The sequence below is a fragment of the Sinohyriopsis cumingii genome, chromosome 4, assembly GCF_028554795.1.
Source record: "Sinohyriopsis cumingii isolate HCF-2022 chromosome 4, ASM2855479v2, whole genome shotgun sequence".
Classification (NCBI taxonomy): domain Eukaryota; kingdom Metazoa; phylum Mollusca; class Bivalvia; order Unionida; family Unionidae; genus Sinohyriopsis; species Sinohyriopsis cumingii.
Window position 1 is genome coordinate 83,832,488 of NC_142964.1, and position 18,878 is coordinate 83,851,365.

General features: G+C 37.6%; 1 protein-coding gene across 2 annotated transcripts in view; it reads left to right on the forward strand.

Moving 5' to 3' along the window:
• Positions 1–18,878, forward strand: part of LOC149801567 (TP53-binding protein 1-like) — a 78,706-nt gene that overhangs the window by 22,424 nt on the left and 37,404 nt on the right. For both annotated transcript variants that reach the window (XM_089955789.1, XM_089955790.1), the window contains exons 7-11: positions 4,337–4,528; positions 7,202–7,326; positions 12,670–12,858; positions 14,334–14,417; positions 18,485–18,652. In XM_089955789.1, coding sequence (XP_089811915.1) covers positions 4,337–4,528; positions 7,202–7,326; positions 12,670–12,858; positions 14,334–14,417; positions 18,485–18,652 — 758 coding nt within the window. The remainder of the gene's footprint in view (positions 1–4,336; positions 4,529–7,201; positions 7,327–12,669; positions 12,859–14,333; positions 14,418–18,484; positions 18,653–18,878) is intronic.

Below are 18,878 nucleotides of genomic sequence, written 5' to 3' on the forward strand. Positions count from 1 at the left end.
CAGTGCTGGACATAACTGTAAATTGCCACACTGCAGACATCGTAGCAGTATGACTGAATTTTTTTTAAAGCTACATTAAAAATCCAAATCACACACACACGCATTTTTAGCACCTTTACGCCATGCTTCCATGAGCTCATTATATGCTTGCACTTGTATTGGCCATCTCAGAGCCTTGCTACAAGTAGCATTATCTATGTGTCGTAATTATATATATATATATATATATAACATTTGTTGCATTGTCTGCTTTAGCCTAGGTAGTCTTAGTGTCTAGACATCAGACTTAAATGATTATACCTATTTATAATGCCCTTCACCTCTCCAACAGGTAGTATTGGCTAAAATCGTCTGCTAACACATATTTTTCCAGGTAATTTTTTCTTTTGGTCAGTTCTGTGCCATATTGATAGCCAAACAAGACAGGTGCAGGCATGTTGTGGTATATTTATTAGCATTATACCCTCTATACCATTCGTTGACAATAGACTGCCTGTTATCACTTACTGGGCCAATGCTAAGCTTTAGCTTGCACTGATACTACCTAACAAGGTGACAGGGCTTGGTCCCTCTTGTTTTTTTGGTTTTTTCTGCTCAATATACTTACAGGTTTTAACTATGGGCAAAGCGCAGAAGCAGAATTCAAAAAATGATGTCATCAATCTACAAGCTGACCTTACATCCATACAGGAATTTTTGGTGGAAAATAGGGACAACTCAACCTTTATTACTTCAGCCACTAAGCCACGGAAGGCCACAAGATCAGAAACTGCCCTGGCATCCAAGTCACCTCCTCTAGACCCAATGTTTCTGGCTATTCTTATTGGATTTGACTCTTTTTCTCTTGCGGAGCAATGAGGGAAAGAGCTCCTCCCACACACACAACCTATTTCCTTTACAACCAGCCTAGGCCATGTTCGAGTGATCAGGAGTGGCAACAACATCCTCTTTTTAGGGCTCAGTCATGCAACAGCCCTTACCCCAGTGTGTTGAAACAGATGTACATCAACAAACCCAGGTTCTGCTCCAAAACATTTTCCTCCTCAGGACTCCCATTTGGCATGATGCCTCGTTTAGCTCCTCAGACTTCTACAGACATAGCATCACCAGTCTCCCAACAGCCTGCCATGGGAAGAGCCTCTATTCTCAGTGACTGTCTTGGAGGTCACAGTTCCTAATATAGGACATACTACAAGTTTAGTGTGTGTCAGATCTTGTCACTCTTCAGGCTCACATCATATCCCTTAGGATGATGATGCTTGTTCTCAAGTAATGCCATTGATTCTGGACTGTATGATGGCACATGAAGATTCAGCCTTCCTGGTCTCCATTGAGGAAGTTGTTGTTGTTGTAGGGTTTAACGTCATTTTTCAGCAGACGATAGGCTATACATGGCGGCCAGTATTAATGGTGGAGGAAGAACCCGAAAAGAACTACCGACCCATGAGAAGCTACTGGCAAGCTTTCTCACATACCCACATTAGCCGAATCTGAAACTCGAACCCACGCAGACAGAGGTGAGATGGCAGTGATCCATAACGGAGAGCGCTTTAGACCACTCGGCCACTAGGGGCCCCTTCTATTGAGGAAGTATTCCGCCTTTTACCTCCAGAGTTTTGCCCACCTCCCCCAACACCAACACCAAACTGGACTGGAGTTGCAACTTCTGTTGGTCTTATGACAAAGAAAGGAGGAGCCTGCCTTCAAGTTACTGCCACAGTCAGGTAGAGTTTCAGACATTTTGAACTGTCTTCACCACCATTTGTAGGATCCCAGCATTAACAAACATTTCTTTACACGAAAACTCAGTCCATCTCATTTCTGTTGGCGTTTCTACAGTTGTCACATGCCAGCTTTTCAGTTGAAAACCCCAGCAATAGACTGGGATATCACTGCTTTGGGGATGTCTGAACCACACTCCATACATATGGACCAAATAGATTTCGACGATACTCAACAGTTAGTGCTCAACATTATTGCCATGGGTTCTCTACTGGACTTTGTTTCCATGGCAATTTTCCAACAAGACGAACATAGCCTCTCTCCTCCCATTTCAACTTCTACAGGGCAAGTGTGGGAGTCGGTATTACACATGGCCTGTTTTTAAATACGACTGTCACGAAACATTCAAGTGATTCAGATGAAATTGTCTCTTCGTCTCTTGGTTTTCACCCAGATCTGTACCTAATGGGACCGACCATTGGTGGACCTATTTGCAACAAGGTGGAATAACAAACTCCCAACCTTTCTCTCTCATGTCCTGGATCCAAAAGCATGGTCAGTCGACATGCTATCCTTGGATTGGATCAACCTGAATGCATATGCCTACCCTCCAACACTGCTGATTCCAAAAGTGATTCAGAAAGCAAAGGAATCAGACTGTCGCCTCATCCTCATTGCACCACTCCAATGGGAGGAGTCGTGGATCAACAACCTCATCAATCTTGCATCAGAAATCCTGTGGAAGATTCGGGTCTTCCCTCATCTACTCAAACAACCACAATGGCAGTTATTTCATCCCAGTCTGGAGCTCCTGGATCTGAATGTCTGGATCATGTCATACAGGCCCACAGACTTAAACAATTCTCACAACCAGTCATCGAGAGAATTGCTCAGGCATGACAGCTGTCCACTCTAAAAGCATTTGAAGGCAAATGGCACATTTTCACTCCAGTGGTGCGCAAATAAACATATTTTACCTCTCCAGGTGTCAATACCACATACAGTTAATTTCTTCCTCTGGCTCTTCGAAGAAAGAAAATTAGCTCCGAGTACAATCAAAGGCTACTGCTCCACAATAGTTGTCTTCTTGGGCACGAAGATATTGGACACAACAAGGACTTATGCAATTTACTCACAAACTTTGAGTATTCATGGCCTGAAATGTTAACCCTCTGCCCCAAGTGGAGCCTGGCTTGGGTATTAACCTGGCTGAACAAGACCACCTTTGCTTCCTATGTCCTTGGCGATGGCAGGCAGAAATAGTGAAATACATGCCCTGTCTGCAGATCCCAATTCCCTACAGTTCTGACATGATGGGTCAGTCTTACTCATGATGCCTTCCTCGTTCATTGCCAAGAACCGTCTTCCTTCCATTGGTAACCAGACTTTTATCATGAGACCTCTCTCTCTCCTGGACACATCACCTGCAGGCCACTTACAAGACCCAGTCAGATCTTTGAAGTGGTACCTTAATCAAACAGAGCCGTTGCGTCAAGGAAGTTCGCTCCTTTCTCTACCTCTGAAATCGCCACAAAACAATATATCAGCTGAATCTATCTCATCTTGGATCAAGTGGGTTATTCGCTCAGCATACAGGGAAATAACCCTGGCTCAAATGAATTTTTTACGCATCTCGGCACATGAGGTTAGGGCAGTTGGCACCAGCCTAGCATTCCAACAAAACTGTTCTCTAACCAGCATCATTCATGCTGTGGGATGGAGATTGGAGTCCACATTCTCTGGCTTTTATCTCTGAGATCTCTCATCTTAAAGAGCCCAATTTGATCTAGTTGGACCTATCTCCACAGCTCAACAGGTTGATCGACAGCTTCTTAAGATGTGGCTTCTCGACTGCTGGATTTGTGGGAGAAATTTTTTTCCCTTTTCAAAGACACGGGGGTGGAGTCCCATCCAGTTGGGTTACTTTGAAGCTGTCTTAATATCTTAGGGGACCGTAGATGGTATCTCTGGGGTAAGGGGATGTATCTCCCTCTGCCTCTTACCTATTCTCCTAAGGTATTAGGATTGGGTAATGTATTCGAAGAAAAAAACAATTTTTTATAGTAAAATATGATTCTTCGAAAATACTTAACCAATCATAATACACATACACCTTCCCAGCCTCCCAGCAGTTACATCCATATCAAGCATGCCTTCCGCTGTAGTAATATATTCTTACTCATTACCGCCTAGTCTTATTGGTAACAGGGATCACTCTGCTCACCACCACATGATTTGACAAACAACTTTTAGCTCCTTTAGGTAACAGCAGTATCTGGAAGGGCTGGATTTGCAAGGTAGTGGTAGTACTCCTAGGGTATTATGATTGGGTAAGTATTTTAAAAGAAACATATTTTACTATAAAAAAAATTAGTATTTCGTGTATTGTAACCCAAACATATCATGATTGTACTTTGGTGTATTATAACCTAAACATATCGTCATTGTACTTGGTGTATGTTATTGCCTTCAATCTATGATAGTTCCAATGTCATTTAATTTATTTTATTAATTGTGGGTAAATCTGTACATTTATTTCGTCTCAGCACACTTTTGGAAAAACTCTTGGCTGAACACTATTAGGGTTAAGTCTGTTATGATTAATTTTGTCCAGGTACAAGGTGGTGTTTCTAGATGGAGACTCTCAGACAGTAAAGAGTTCCAATCTCCTCCTAGTGGAGCAGTTACCTGTGGGCCAGAGTGTGTTAGTCAAGTCAAGTGAGGATCAGATTTATGAGCGTGGCCTGATTGTCCAGCGCTCACCCAGTCATTACATTGTGAATAAAGATGATGGCAGTAATGGCAGGTTTGTTGATACATACAGTTGTCTCTCACTTCATTAAAGAATATTGAGTTCATAAACATTGTTTGCTATAATGAACTTTTCGTTTTAAGCAAGTGTTGTACCAGAACATGTATTTGCAGGTACAGAGTTAGTCATCATCCAGTGTCTCGCCAATTGTACGCTAATGACACCCAAATATACAAATCTAGCCACCCAACTGAAGTTGATGCTACCATCCAAGGTGTAGAGAGGTGCATTTCTGATGTGAAATCATGGATGACATGTAACAAGCTGCAGATGAATGATGATAAAACTGAGGCCATTCTGATCACAACACAAAGACTTTCTCATTCACATCCTTTACCTCAAACAATAAATATCAGCAACACCAACATTAAATTCACACAATCAGTACGAAACCTAGGTGTTACTCTGGACAGTACTCTCGCGTTGCACCAACATGTCATGAACATATGCAAGGCTGCATGTCTTGAGCTGAGACACATCAGCTCAATTCGCAAATATCTTTCAGTTGATGCCACTAAAACACTTGTGTGTTCATTAGTACTTTCAAGACTGGACTATTGTAACTCAATTCTGTCTGGTTCATCTCAATATCTGCTCCAGAAACTTCAAAAAGTTCAAAACACAGTTGCTCGGATCATACTTAGAGTACCATGATCAGAGTATACCTCCCCGCTGCTCTGTACCCTACACTGGCTATCCATTCGATCCAGAATCAAACACAAAATTTTGTTCTCTGTGCTACGTTTCACTGTCGGACTCACCCATGTGTACACACCAGCAAGATACTTACGCTCCTCTTCTGACAATCATATACTCGTTATTCCCACTATGAAAACAAAGTCATATGGACAGCGTTCTTTTGCATACCAGGGCCCAGCAACATGTAATGAATTGCCCACTGAACTTAGACACAAAGACACAGTGATCCCATTCAAGAGTGCTCTCAAAACTCACTTATTTCAACTGCAAGATCAAACTTAAAAGACTTAATAATGTTTCCTACCTTAAATATTCTCAGCATGTTTTTTTATGTTTTCTAATTTCATGGTGTTTGTTTTTGTAATCGTATCATTATATGTTTTTTATCTTATAGGTGTTGTCTAATATTGTAAAGTGCTTAGAGCTTCAAAAGATTAGGCACTATACAAAGTCCTCTTTATTATTATTATTATTATTTGATATTATTTGAGTTCAGGACATTGGTTTTCCCCCATGGGAATTCCTGGTGTGCCTGTTGTTTGCCATGTTCTTTACTTAAGTTTTAGTAATAGACCAGATCTTAGAATGTTCTGGAAATAAACTTTTGACCTTCATCCTGCTCCTCATATTGTATGTTAGGTTTTTATATAAGGGAGAAGTAAACAGAAATTGTTCATCCATTACTTTAACATCTTACCAGTGGAATTAGTTATTGTTTTAGTTGTGTTTAGTTTTATTTCGAGAGGATTTGTTTTGTTAAATTCATTGGAATTACTATGTGCTCTTTGACTTCAGTACTAAATCACTATTTTGGGATTATTGTTAGTTCCTTTAAAGGCATTTTGGATTATGGCATTGTAATACATCAAGACTGTTAGGACATCAGTACTATTCAAGGCCTTTGGTACACCAGCACATTTGAAATTGGAATTCATTCAGAACACAACTGTAATTCATTTGGAGTATTCTATATTTTTGGACTTGTGATTGAACTTTTAAGACTGTCTGGGATTTAATTCACAATACTGTCAATTCTTTTTAAATTTTCACTTTGTATTCTAGGGAAATAAATTATTTGTGGAATTTTACAAAACTTGTTGTTTTTGCTGTTGTCTGTTACTTAGTTTACAACCACAGAGTTGTAACAGTATGTACTATGTTTATCCATTTCATTATGATTTTCATTACACAGTACTTGTATTTACATTTATTTGAGAGAAAAAAAATCACTAACCACAAAATAAAATATCCATCAGTGTTGTTTACCTTTGCATGTTTGCTTCTATTTCCATTCAAGTCTGAACAACCCATATTTGTATGACATTTTGTGTTTTGTTGTATTTATGTTATAGTTTACCAAAAAAAGAAACAGCACTTTTCCCCAATAAAAATACTCTAGGACAGTCTGCTGTAGAGTAACTTTACTATGAAAGCATTCTTTGATATTGACCGCTCTGGTGACCTAGTGGTTAGAGCGTCCGCCTCAGATGCGGGAGGTCATGGGTTCGATTCCCGACCGAGTCATACCAAAGGCTTACAAAAATGGTACTAACAGCTGCCTCACTTGCCACTCAGCATTAAGAGGTTAATGCTAGAACCGGTCGGCCTGGTGTCAGGATAATGTGACTGGGTGGGACATGATGCTGCAAGTCGGTTGCATGATGCCCCAGTACAAGACATCACTATAAACTGCCACACTGCAGACATCGTAGCGATATGACTGAAAAATTGTTAAGGCTATGTTAAAAATCCAGATCACAAACAAACATTCTTTGATGTCATTCAAACTTGCCTGTTAGAGGAACATCAGTCAGCCATACTGAGGAAAATGTGACTTGCCTAAGTGAAAAATCTATCATGTGAATGGTTAATGGTTTATTGACATTTTGGGTAAGATAGTAAAATGTATTCCAAATCACCTGTTTTAAATCTGCTTTCATTATTACAGTGATTATTTTTTGTTTGTAGGTATAGTTTGGATGCGGTGATCTTGAGTGAAGATCATGCTAGGTATTTGCTAATGAATGAGGGAGATGAGGCCAGAAAAATTTGCCCCCCAGTTCTGCCCACCAATCTGGCAGACGTTAGCCTGGGTGAGTAGATCACAGTGAATGGCATATTATTGACTCGTTATCTCTGTGTGCTATGTTTATGTGTCATAAGGTAGTACTGTAGTTCCAAGCTCTGTAATATCAACATCGTTCATGATACACCAGAGTGGATGGTATTACAGAAAAGAAGAATCATGTAGTTCTACAATAGCAGAAAATGCAGGCTTTATACTCATGTTAAAGAAATACAGTGGGAAAACATAATTGGTGAGATCCGACTTTTTGGGGCTGTAAATTACTGGTTTCAGAATTGTATTTTGTGTCCTGATTTTGGATTATTTGCAATTTGATCTAATGCAGACCAGTCCAAACTGCACATGGACAGATTAATGTTTGTGAAAAGAAGTTGGATAAATTTTAGATTTGGAATAGAAATGGGGCAGAGCATGGACATTATGGATCCAATAACAGGGCCTGTAAATTATAGTGGTCTGAGTTTCAGGACTAATTTTCTTTTTTAGCCATGGACGGGTTGTATGTAACCAACACTAGCCACTAGACCTTGCTAATCACCAGTCAGAGCTTGACTTTTGGGGTCAGAGATTTGTTCTCATTCTTACTAAGCATCAAGAGTATCCGATCACCATACATTCTAGATGTTATGAGTTTTGGATTTACTGGCAGAAAGCAAAAGTCAACCACAGGGAATTCATATGCTACAAGACATGTTGCATTGCAAGGCTTCAAAGGTCCCAGCTCCAAAAAAGGATGGAAATTGTTATAAAAATAAATGCTTTCAAACTTACCAGGATCACAGGAAAAAGGCTTGGCTTTGTGTTGAGTATGATGACAAAAGGTAGTTTAATTTTTGTTCCGTGTGTGCTACATACCCAGAGTCAACCAGTTGTTCAAGTTCCTTATTCATAGGCATATCCAGTTTTATAACTGATCTGTTGATAACATGTGAAACTTGCAAAGAACATGTTACTTGCACCAAAGGGGTTATGGGTTTTAAACAAACATACCTGTCTCAGTCATCGAGACCCTGGTTCCCAGAGTCTTTGATAAAGCTGAGTGCACAACTAGTTATTCATCCTGTCAGAGGGATCAGAATTAGTTGATTTCTGTCATGATGCCAGCTGTCTGATTTCTTCTTAGAAAGCATGGCACTTGACTCATACACTCTGAAGGCCAAGGAAAGTTCATTTGAGATTGAGCAGTTTGTCAAGTAGCCTGAGTTTTCCTTGACCTTTCCCACCCCATTTTAAATATTTTGACAACAAAAATGTCAAAACATCTAAAATGGGATGGGAGAGGTCAGAGGAAACTGAGACTATCTGCCAAGTGAATAGTTACTTTTGATGTTACTGACTGCATATAAATTGACTTTATTGTTGTTTTCTTTATGGGTGTATAGTGTGTTTACATGCATACATACATATATACATGTTGACTATTCTTTGTACACAGAATGAATTGACAGAAAACACAAAGAAGACATTACGGTTTTATTGTTCATGGGTCAGTAATAATAAGATTCATTCTTGTCAGCTTCTTCATGAGCTGTCATCATTCATAAATAAGTGCAGTGATTGACTTTTGACACAGGTGAAATGAAAATTTACAAATGGAAACCTTTAACATCTGTATTGATATAAAAAAGAAATGTTATAGCAGGGTTTCACTTTATATAGTGAAACCACTCAAAATAATAAAAAAATTGGGAAACAAAATTTTATTTTACAAGACATTTACGGTTTACCGTGGTTTTTTTGGATTTGAAAAAATTATTTCTCTAAGTGCTTATGTGACAAGAGAGAGAGAATATAATAATGAGAGCATCATTGTCTGTGTGTGTAAGAGTGCACAAAATTAAGAAAGCTGTTTTTTTTAATACATGTATTTATTGAAGAATTAGTTGAACAATATATGTTCCTTTTGAAGATCATATCCTGTCACATAAATACAGTTATTCCACAAAGAAATACAGCCCTCTTCACAACAAACATATGATGAATGAGATACTTTAAAAAAAATTTGAATTATGAATGATACTCTACAATGTTTAAAAAATACTCTGTATAATTCATAATGTTCACAATTAAAGAGCCAAAGAAGGCATGGATTGTTGTCTGTTTTTTCTTGCATCTTTCTTTAAATAATGTGTTGATGACTTCATTTCTTGTACCGTAACCAGATAATGCTCACCCTTAGCAATTGTAAAGTTTTTTAATCTCTGTATACGATCTAAAACTTCAGGGTATGTTATTCAGTGAACTGACTTTTAGGATACTGCTCTGTGTGTGTGTGTGTGTGTTTCTAACGTAGCTTTAACAGTTTTAGTCATATTCTGCTTAGTTGGTCTCAGTTGACAAAGCATCAGAAGTGAGGCTATATGTGTGATTAATAAATCCCTGATATTTAATTTTTTTTAAAAGCAAACATTGTTCTTTTGATCATGTACATGTATACAAATGAATGGCACCAATCACAATTACATGATATGCTAATAAACAAAGTGTTTCAATAATGGTTTGTTTAAAAGCATTTAATTATTGATAATTCACCTTAAATTTTGTCTCTTTTGTATGGTGCAAAGATTTCAGATTAGCTCTAATCTGTGTCAATGTGTGTGTCAAGTATGGTACAAAGATTTCAGATTAGCCCTAATCAATATCAATGTGTGTGTCAAGTATTGCTTTAACATTTTGTGCCCTTGGAAATTTTCTGGTTCTTTGTCTTGCAGATCAGACCACTACAATACTTGCTGACCATAATTACTCTGTTTCAGTGTGTGTCAGAAATTTAGCAGCTAAAATATATTTCCAACTTTCATTTGCGTTTTGGTTTTGTGAAGGTTTTCTTAAGTGTAAAATTTAAATTTGGGATCAAAATTTGATTTGGTATTTAGGGTTGCAGGGTTTCAGTTTACTTGGAAACAATGATAATATTAAAGAAGGAATAATTTGGGATAACATTTTTTTAGTCTTGAGGGGATTCCAGTGTACTGAGGTTTTGGTATTGATGTATTTCACACACACAAACACACACATTTGCAATATTATGCAGCACACATAACTAGCACTAATAAATATAGGACCAACTAATGATCTGCTTGATTTTGCACTCACAAGTTTAATTCTGTCTTGGTGTGAAAACAAAAATTCCAAAATTTCTCAGCCTGCAGGTGAAGACCTGCAAGGCTCAGGGAGGTTGAATATGGCCAGTGTATGTCATAAGTGGTGACTACTGAAGTCAGGAACTGTGTGACTCCATGATTAACATGCTAGACTCCAGAACATAACAATGCAAACATATGACCAACTGTGTGACTCCATGATTAACATGCTAGACTCCAGAACATAACAATGCAAACATATGACCAGCTGTGTGACTCCATGATTAACATGCTAGACTCCAGAACATAACAATACAAACATATGACCAGCTGTGTGACTCCATGATTAACATGCTAGACTCCAAAACATAAAAATGCAAACATATGACCAGCTGATAATGAACTTGATTTTGCATTCAGAGTTAAATTCTGTCTTAGCACTTGCTTTCTAACCATTTGGACTTACTTGTGTTAAAACAAATTTATCTGCCTGCAGGTGACTCCCAGTAGAGGTATTGATCCACTAATTATTTATCTACCTGCAGGTGGCCCCCAGTAGAGGTATTGATCCACTAATTATTTATCTACCTGCAGGTGGCCCCCAGTAGAGGTATTGATCCACTAATTATTTATCTACCTACAGGTGGCCCCCAGTAGAGGTATTGATCCACTAATTATTTATCTACCTGCAGGTGGCCCCCAGTAGAGGCATTGATCCACTAATTATTTATCTACCTGCAGGTGGCCCCCAGTAGAGGTATTGATCCACTAATTATTTATCTACCTGCAGGTGGCCTTCAGTAGAGGTATTGATCCACTAATTATTTATCTACCTGCAGGTGGCCCCCAGTAGAGGCATTGATCCACTAATTATTTATCTACCTGCAGGTGGCCTCCAGTAGAGGTATTGATCCACTAATTATTTATCTACCTGCAGGTGGCCTCCAGTAGAGGTATTGATCCACTAATTATTTATCTACCTGCAGGTGGCCCCCAGTAGAGGTATTGATCCACTAATTATTTATCTACCTGCAGGTGGCCCCCAGTAGAGGTATTGATCCACTAATTATTTATCTACCTGCAGGTGGCCCCCAGTAGAGGTATCGATCCACTAATTATTTATCTACCTGCAGGTGGCCCCCAGTAGAGGTATCGATCCACTAATTATTTATCTACCTGCAGGTGGCCCCCAGTAGAGGTATTGATCCACTAATTATTTATCTACCTGCAGGTGGCCTCCAGTAGAGGTATTGATCCACTAATTATTTATCTACCTGCAGGTGGCCCCCAGTAGAGGTATTGATCCACTAATTATTTATCTACCTGCAGGTGGCCTCCAGTAGAGGTATTGATCCACTAATTATTTATCTACCTGCAGGTGGCCCCCAGTAGAGGTTTTGATCCACTAATTATTTATCTACCTGCAGGTGGCCCCCAGTAGACGTATTGATCCACTAATTATTTTACAGCCAGAGGACCAGTCTACTGGTGGAGGGGAATAAATAATAGATCACACAATATTTTGAGATGCACCTTTTTGCTAGTAAATGGATTAAATTTGTTTCCATTATACATTTTCATAAACTTCACTATATTTACTATAGTTGAGAATAAAATGTTTACTTTTATTTTGTTATCCTATATTTAATTACCTCAGGACATGTGGATCTTTAGTGTAAATCTATGTTCGTAGACACAGATCAGGGATTGCCCCAGTTTAGGAGCATGGGCTGAAATAAATGTTGTGAGACACCTGTATTTCAAGACTGAAAAGTAATTATTCAGCTCTAATGAATGTAACCATGTGTTGTTTGTATGCCAGCTTAATGCAGAAATTAGTAATAATTTTTAATATATTATCATTAAGTGACGTGGGAAGTGAATTAGTAGTCCAATCCCAATAATGTGTGGGATGCTGTATTTGCAACACATAGTGTGCAGGTTTGAATGTTTCCATCAGGCCAGCTATCATAGTGTGTCCTTGGGAAAAGCACTTCACTCCAATTGCCTTGGCACAAAATAAGCATTTTATGTTACTCTGCCACACAAAAAGAACTCCAAAACTACTTGCAAGTGTCAGAAATTTTGAAAACTTACATGTTAGGTAAATTTTATATGTTATTCGCAACTTCATAATGCCATCAAAATTTTGATTTTACCAAAACATATCACAAACTATATCTCCTGGTATGAATAAACAATAAGTTTAGCCCTCCTCCAAGAATACAGAAATTAGAAAATAATTTCAAGTTTAATTTTATCTGAAGATAACCTAGTGGAGGGAAAAAGGAGAACCTGCAAATCTAAGAGCCATCAGGCAGACACAGAATCCAAACCTGGTGGAAATGAAAGTGCCAGCAAGAGAGGCAAAAAGAGAAAACTGAGTGATATCGAGCCTCAGGCTACCAGCACACCAACACCAAAGGGCAAGACGGAGGGTGCTACCAAAGATAGAGGTACATGTGTAGAATCTGTTAAATTTCTACCCTATACTTGCACCCCACCCCAAAGTATATTAAGTTCTTTCTCAACATTTACAAAGTATCTTCCATACCTTACATATATAAAAGCCCTTGAATATGATATTGATTTTCAAGGTTACTACATTAGTGAGAAGAAAGACGTAGTAATTTTCTGGTGGCAAGGTCAGGAACAGTTTCTTAAGGCTTTAGCACAAGATTTTCATTTGCTAATATTTTTTGAACCCCTTGATAGGTTCTTATCATATTTGGCATGAATCATTGTGAAGCTAAGACAATTCAGTCTGTTGACTTGATCATCCCTGTGACCTTGGAGTCAAAGTCATAGTAACTGTTGTAGAAAATTTGCAATTTTTTATGATTAAAGTTTTTTCTTATGTTTCCTAATCCCTTTAATGAATATCCTTTATGTTGGAGAAGAATCGCTATTGAAGCTGAAACAATTCATTCTTTGACATGCACTAGTACCCCTTTGATCTTTGGGGTCAAGGTCATATTTATAGAACATTTGCACTTATGTTTAGGTTAAAGTTGTTTCAATGGCTTACATTTTCTAAACCCATTGATGGACTTTCTTAATATTTGACATGGATCACTATGAAGTTAAGACAATTCATTCTGCAACATGCCATCTTACCCCTTTGACCTTGGGGTCACAGTTACAGAAATTTGCAGTATAGTTTGGTGTTTGACTTTTCATTTGCTTATATATCCTAAACCACATTGGATTTTTATTCCCACTTTAGATGAGTCATTCTTAAACTAAGATATTCTGTTATATGCTTTATCAAGGTCACACACATTACAGCAATGCTTTGATCATGGGATCAACAGGCAGGCCCTGGCTGTCTTGCTTGATGCCCACAAGACTGGGGCAGTTAGCATTTGGGTTGTTTGTGTGTTGGGGTGGGGGGTGCGGGTCTGGCCAATTTTATTTTGCTGAATTTTTAATTCAGTAACCCCTGACTTAAGTTGTTTAATATTTGGAATATAATATCATCACATACTCCCCTTACGTCAGTACCACTCCTCCCCTGGGTTCTACTCCAGGTTGGGGTAAGGGGTCAAGAACACATTTAGTAAATCATCATCTGTAGCCAGCAGTTTTTGGTGAAGTTTTGCATTCTGACTGATGGTGCAACTATTCCATTCCAAGATCATCCACTTCCTCTTTAAAATGTTGAAAATTGTCATTGAATAAAGCTTTTACAATAAGCCCACCCTTACATTTTAATAGAATACAAGCAGGGCTCCTGAAAATATGTATTATTAGATTGATTAATTGATTGATTGGTTGATTGATTGATATCATCAGTTGAATGAAGAGTAAAATCAAACATAAAATGTAGTAGAATAATCAGAGAAGAGGATCATAAAAAGATATTTTATGAAATACTGTACAAAATTTCGTAGAATTTTAAACTTCTGTAAATTTTGTTTTGTTTGTGTAGGAGCCCCTGAGTGCAGTCCTCTAATGACAACCAGAGAGTCCCCTTGTACATCACGTAGACAGTCCCCAAGGAAAGCCAAGATCGGTATTGTATATCATATTGATGCCTTGTACTTAAATCACAGTGTGAAATATATGTAAGAGAAAGCTACTTAGAAAATGTTACTTGTTGACTTTGTTTGCAAATCATATGATTGAAATTCTGTCTTCAGAATGTTCTCAGAGGTTGATCTTCCAAATCATCCAAATCCATAGAATTGGGTCGGGGGAGGGGATGGGTAAGGGATTGAAGTGGTTGGAAAGCATTAAGTGGGAAAAAAATCAGTCCTTACGGTTACTAAATTATAAACTTATGATTTACTGTTGAGCGAGCAAACAGAAATTTTCACTCAGTTCTCCTTGGATGTGTTCTGCTGAATCATGATTTGTTGTTGTTGTTGTTGTTGTTGTGTGGTTTAATGCCATTTTTCGGCACTCGATAGGCTATACATGGTGGCCAGTATTAATGGTGGAGGAAGAATCCGGGAAAACCCCAGAAAGAACCACCGACCCACGAGAAGCTACTGGCAAGCTTTAATGAAGAGCGCTTTAGACCACTCGGCCACTCGGGGCCCCGCTGAATCATGAAGTTCATAATTCACTCCATAATACAGTACCCTCTATGGAAATCCAGATAACTCATCCTTGTAATCCACTGTTTTTTTAATTCCTACATTTGCCTCATAGGAATGACAGAAGACAGAGTGTACAGAATTATTTGAATGAGACCACAAGCCAATTCTACACCTTCATGTATATCATCATACCATTGTTTCCTCTATCTCCCCCCACCCTTTGCTTTACAGAAAGATTTTTTTAGAAAAATAATTTGTTGCATTATTTTGGCTTGGTAGTCATCGGCCAGGATGATTGGAATTTTGCCCATTGCTAATTTCACTATGTTCAGCTGCTTAATCTTCACATTTACAGAATAATAATGGAAATATTGTGTTGAGAAAAGGAAGCTCTTTTTTCCTTCAAAATTTACAATGAGAAATTTGTGTATTCAGTGGATGTATGCGTCATATTAAAGAATCAGAATTTTGGATTGTTCAGTCACAATTTTCATGCAAAAATATAGCGTCAAAATTACTTCTTTTTTAGCTTCCAGAGGGTTTTGGCAACCTTGCCCCCTCAACAGGGCTTTGCCCGTGACCTACAAGGGGGCCACACACACCCAGCCTACTTTTCAGTTGTGTGGTTCTCCCCAACTTTCACCCATGAAATCTAACCTGTAGATAGGTATTAAAATTTATATATAATTTTCTATCACATGTAGGTGATTAATCGCAGCAGAAAAGGAGAGGAAATATCTTAGTCCATCTTGCCATCTTGAAGAAAAAAAACAGGTTCTCTGTGAAAATACACTAGAGATTGGAGGAATTTCAATATGTTGATGCTATTTTAGTTAGATTTATAATATAAAAAAACTTTGTAATCTGAATCATCGAAAGTACTTTGCAAAATTACTGTGAAAATTCTTTATTTTGATGTATATCCGATTTCATTGTTTGGTAAACTGTACATACTTGTGGATACCTAATTTTGTGGTTCTGTCATTTACAAAATAGAAACAATGTATATGTAATGATTATATCGACATTCCTTTCCACGCATTTGCAAGCAAACAGATATAATCCACTATGCCATTATTATGTTGATTAAATAAATTATTCGTTATTATCATCTGGCAAAAATGTGGAGATCTTAAATAAGATGCCTTTTTTTTCAACACATGTCTGAGTAACTCATTTAGTACCATTAATTTTAAGTAATTAGTTTCTCTTATTCTTATAGGTCGCTATCAAAGTTTTCAGCAATCAGGAATTAGGTGACTGAACAATTACAATCAGTGTAAACCTCTTTTGTTTATAAACGATCTTGTCAAAATCATCCCTTGTGAACCCCTGTTGCTTTTTTAAATTGACCATGTGGTCCAAACTTGGATCTGTAAAGTTCTGATGAATGCCAGTGTTATTATTGTGCATGTTTGTGATGGCTGGTGCTGAAGGAATTGTTACATAATAATGCAAAACATAAATTGCACAGATATGGACAGTACATTGAGATTAGGTCTTGGTTGTCCTGAAAACATGTACCCTTAAGTCAGTTCACGGTTAGTGGCTTATCAACACACAAGACAGAATAGCACTTTGAAGAGACCTGAGTGAAATGGGCTTTGAGAAAATTGGAATAATATGTGCTTTGGGAAATAAAGAAGTACACAGACAGAGAGTAAATCTACATTTATTATTTCACTATAGGTAGAGTCATTACAACCTTTCAAGAGATTTCATGATCATGAAATTTTGCATTCAGATTAAATTATGATCAGTTAGTTCCAGTGTTCTTCATCGTTCATGGACTTATCCTAATGTATAGTTCACATTCACAGCACTAAAGATAAAGATAGTCACAGTATTAACACAAAGAAAGAAGCAGGTGATTCCTTTCCATTGCATATGTTGGGGATGGGTGGGTGGGTGAATGTTGGCTAGGTTGATAGTTCATTGTAACTTCAAATTTGTAGTCTAGCTCATCCAGGAAAACCAGGACAATTGGAACCCTATGAATTTAAAGTGTATCAGAGTACCCCCAAAAATGTACTGAAATCATCTTTGAATTTTGTAGTGAGAACCTTTTAATACTGTACAACATTTTATATTTTATATGATAGAGACTTTAAACTTGATGTCTTAAATGGGTTTATAGATGTATAAAATGATTTAAGAATTTTGTTCCTATGTCTTCCAGCACAGCTTAGTTGTAGGGATAGGGTGACCCAGTTGCTATTAGGAAATCATTGTTCAAATATAGAAGATCTCACCTGGCCACATGCAGCATGCATTGTGTGTTGTGTTTTGTCTGTCAACAATTTCTATTTTAAACTTTTTCTCAAAACCCAGTGCACCAGTTTCAACAAAATTCGCCAGAGAACATCCTGGCATGAAGGGTTTTCAAATTTTTAAAAGCGATTTTGATTTTTGTTACTGTAAAAAATTGTTAAACACTTTTCAAAAATTCCTCAGAGTATGACTGAAATTTGATAGAAATTATCCTGGCATAAATTGTTTTCAAGTGTGTACTGGTATAAGTAATGCTGGTCTACCATTACTAAAAATAGAAAAACATTTGACAACTTCTCAAAAACCACTTACAGACAACATTTGACAGGAAGCATCATGGTATAAAGAGCTTTCAAACTTTCAGACATTTTTATGATCTGCCATCAGATATGGTCAATAAGAATGGAAAAACCTTTATATCACCCTTTTTCAATTACCACTCAGCAGAATTTGCCCAAATTTGATAACATTCTCATAAGAAGGTACAAATAATGCAAAGCTTCATCAATCTAATCAGATTCCTTGGAAGATAGTTTGGAATAATCATAGCAGCTACCATTATAAATATTTCTCAGTTGTTCATCATGGAATTTGCCTTAATGAATACCTTACAGGTCACTTAACAAAGTCTCAGATTGGTTAATTGATTGCACTTTCTACAAGCTGTAACTCCTATCTGCAAGAGGGCACTTGTTCAGAATTGTTTCACTAGATACAAATGCCAAGAGTCAGTGTATAACAAAGTGGGTCTATGACCCATGGCTAATGAAGATGCCAAGCTTTGAAGCCTTTGAAAATTTAAATAAACAAGGCTGATGCACTATCAAAAATGGCCTCAGTTACTAATAATATCTAACAACAACTTTGACCCAACAAAAATACTCAGTATAATCTGACCAACTTTTAAAGAAAGCATCCAGGCATAAAGGCCATTTAGTATTGGATAAATGTTGCAAGTGGTCTGTCAAAGATGGATAAAGGTTTTTAAAAAAGAGAGTAAACTTTGCAACAGTTTTTGTCTTTTATATATCCAATCAAAAGCATTGGAAATAATTTCTACAGAAAGTAACCAAGTGACCCAGATTTCATGGCTAACTGTTCTTGCATTTTGCTATTAGGCAGTTGTCATCCAGGTAAACTATCTCAATCCTACTTGAGCCTCTTGTTTACCAATTATGCAACTAATAAAGTGTTTTGCTGAACAATTTCTCACCTTTTCAGTTTTTGAATTATACTTTAAACCCTTTTTTTTTTGTCAAACTTGTAGGTCTCTTTGGGGACCTAAAGGGACCTCTGCCTACTAAGAAGACCCTGTTTAAGGGCCTTGTGTTCATGTTGACCTATGTTGAGAAAACCACTGAGCAAAAGGAGCAAGAGAAGAAGTTGTTGGAAGATTCATCGTTGGAAGCTTCAACAGACTCTAGTACAGGGGAGGGTCAGTAATGTCAAATAACTATCATATGCATGCATGCCATGAATTTAAACACCTTTAACCAACATGGGTACTGTCAGTCACACTAAGTTACGTTTTATTGTTTAATTACCCATTATACATGCCATTTACATTCCATGTTCATCAAGAACCTTTATATATTATCCTCACAATCTGATCATTTTGTTTTTGTCCTTTTATCACTTCTTGATAAGAAACATTATGAAAC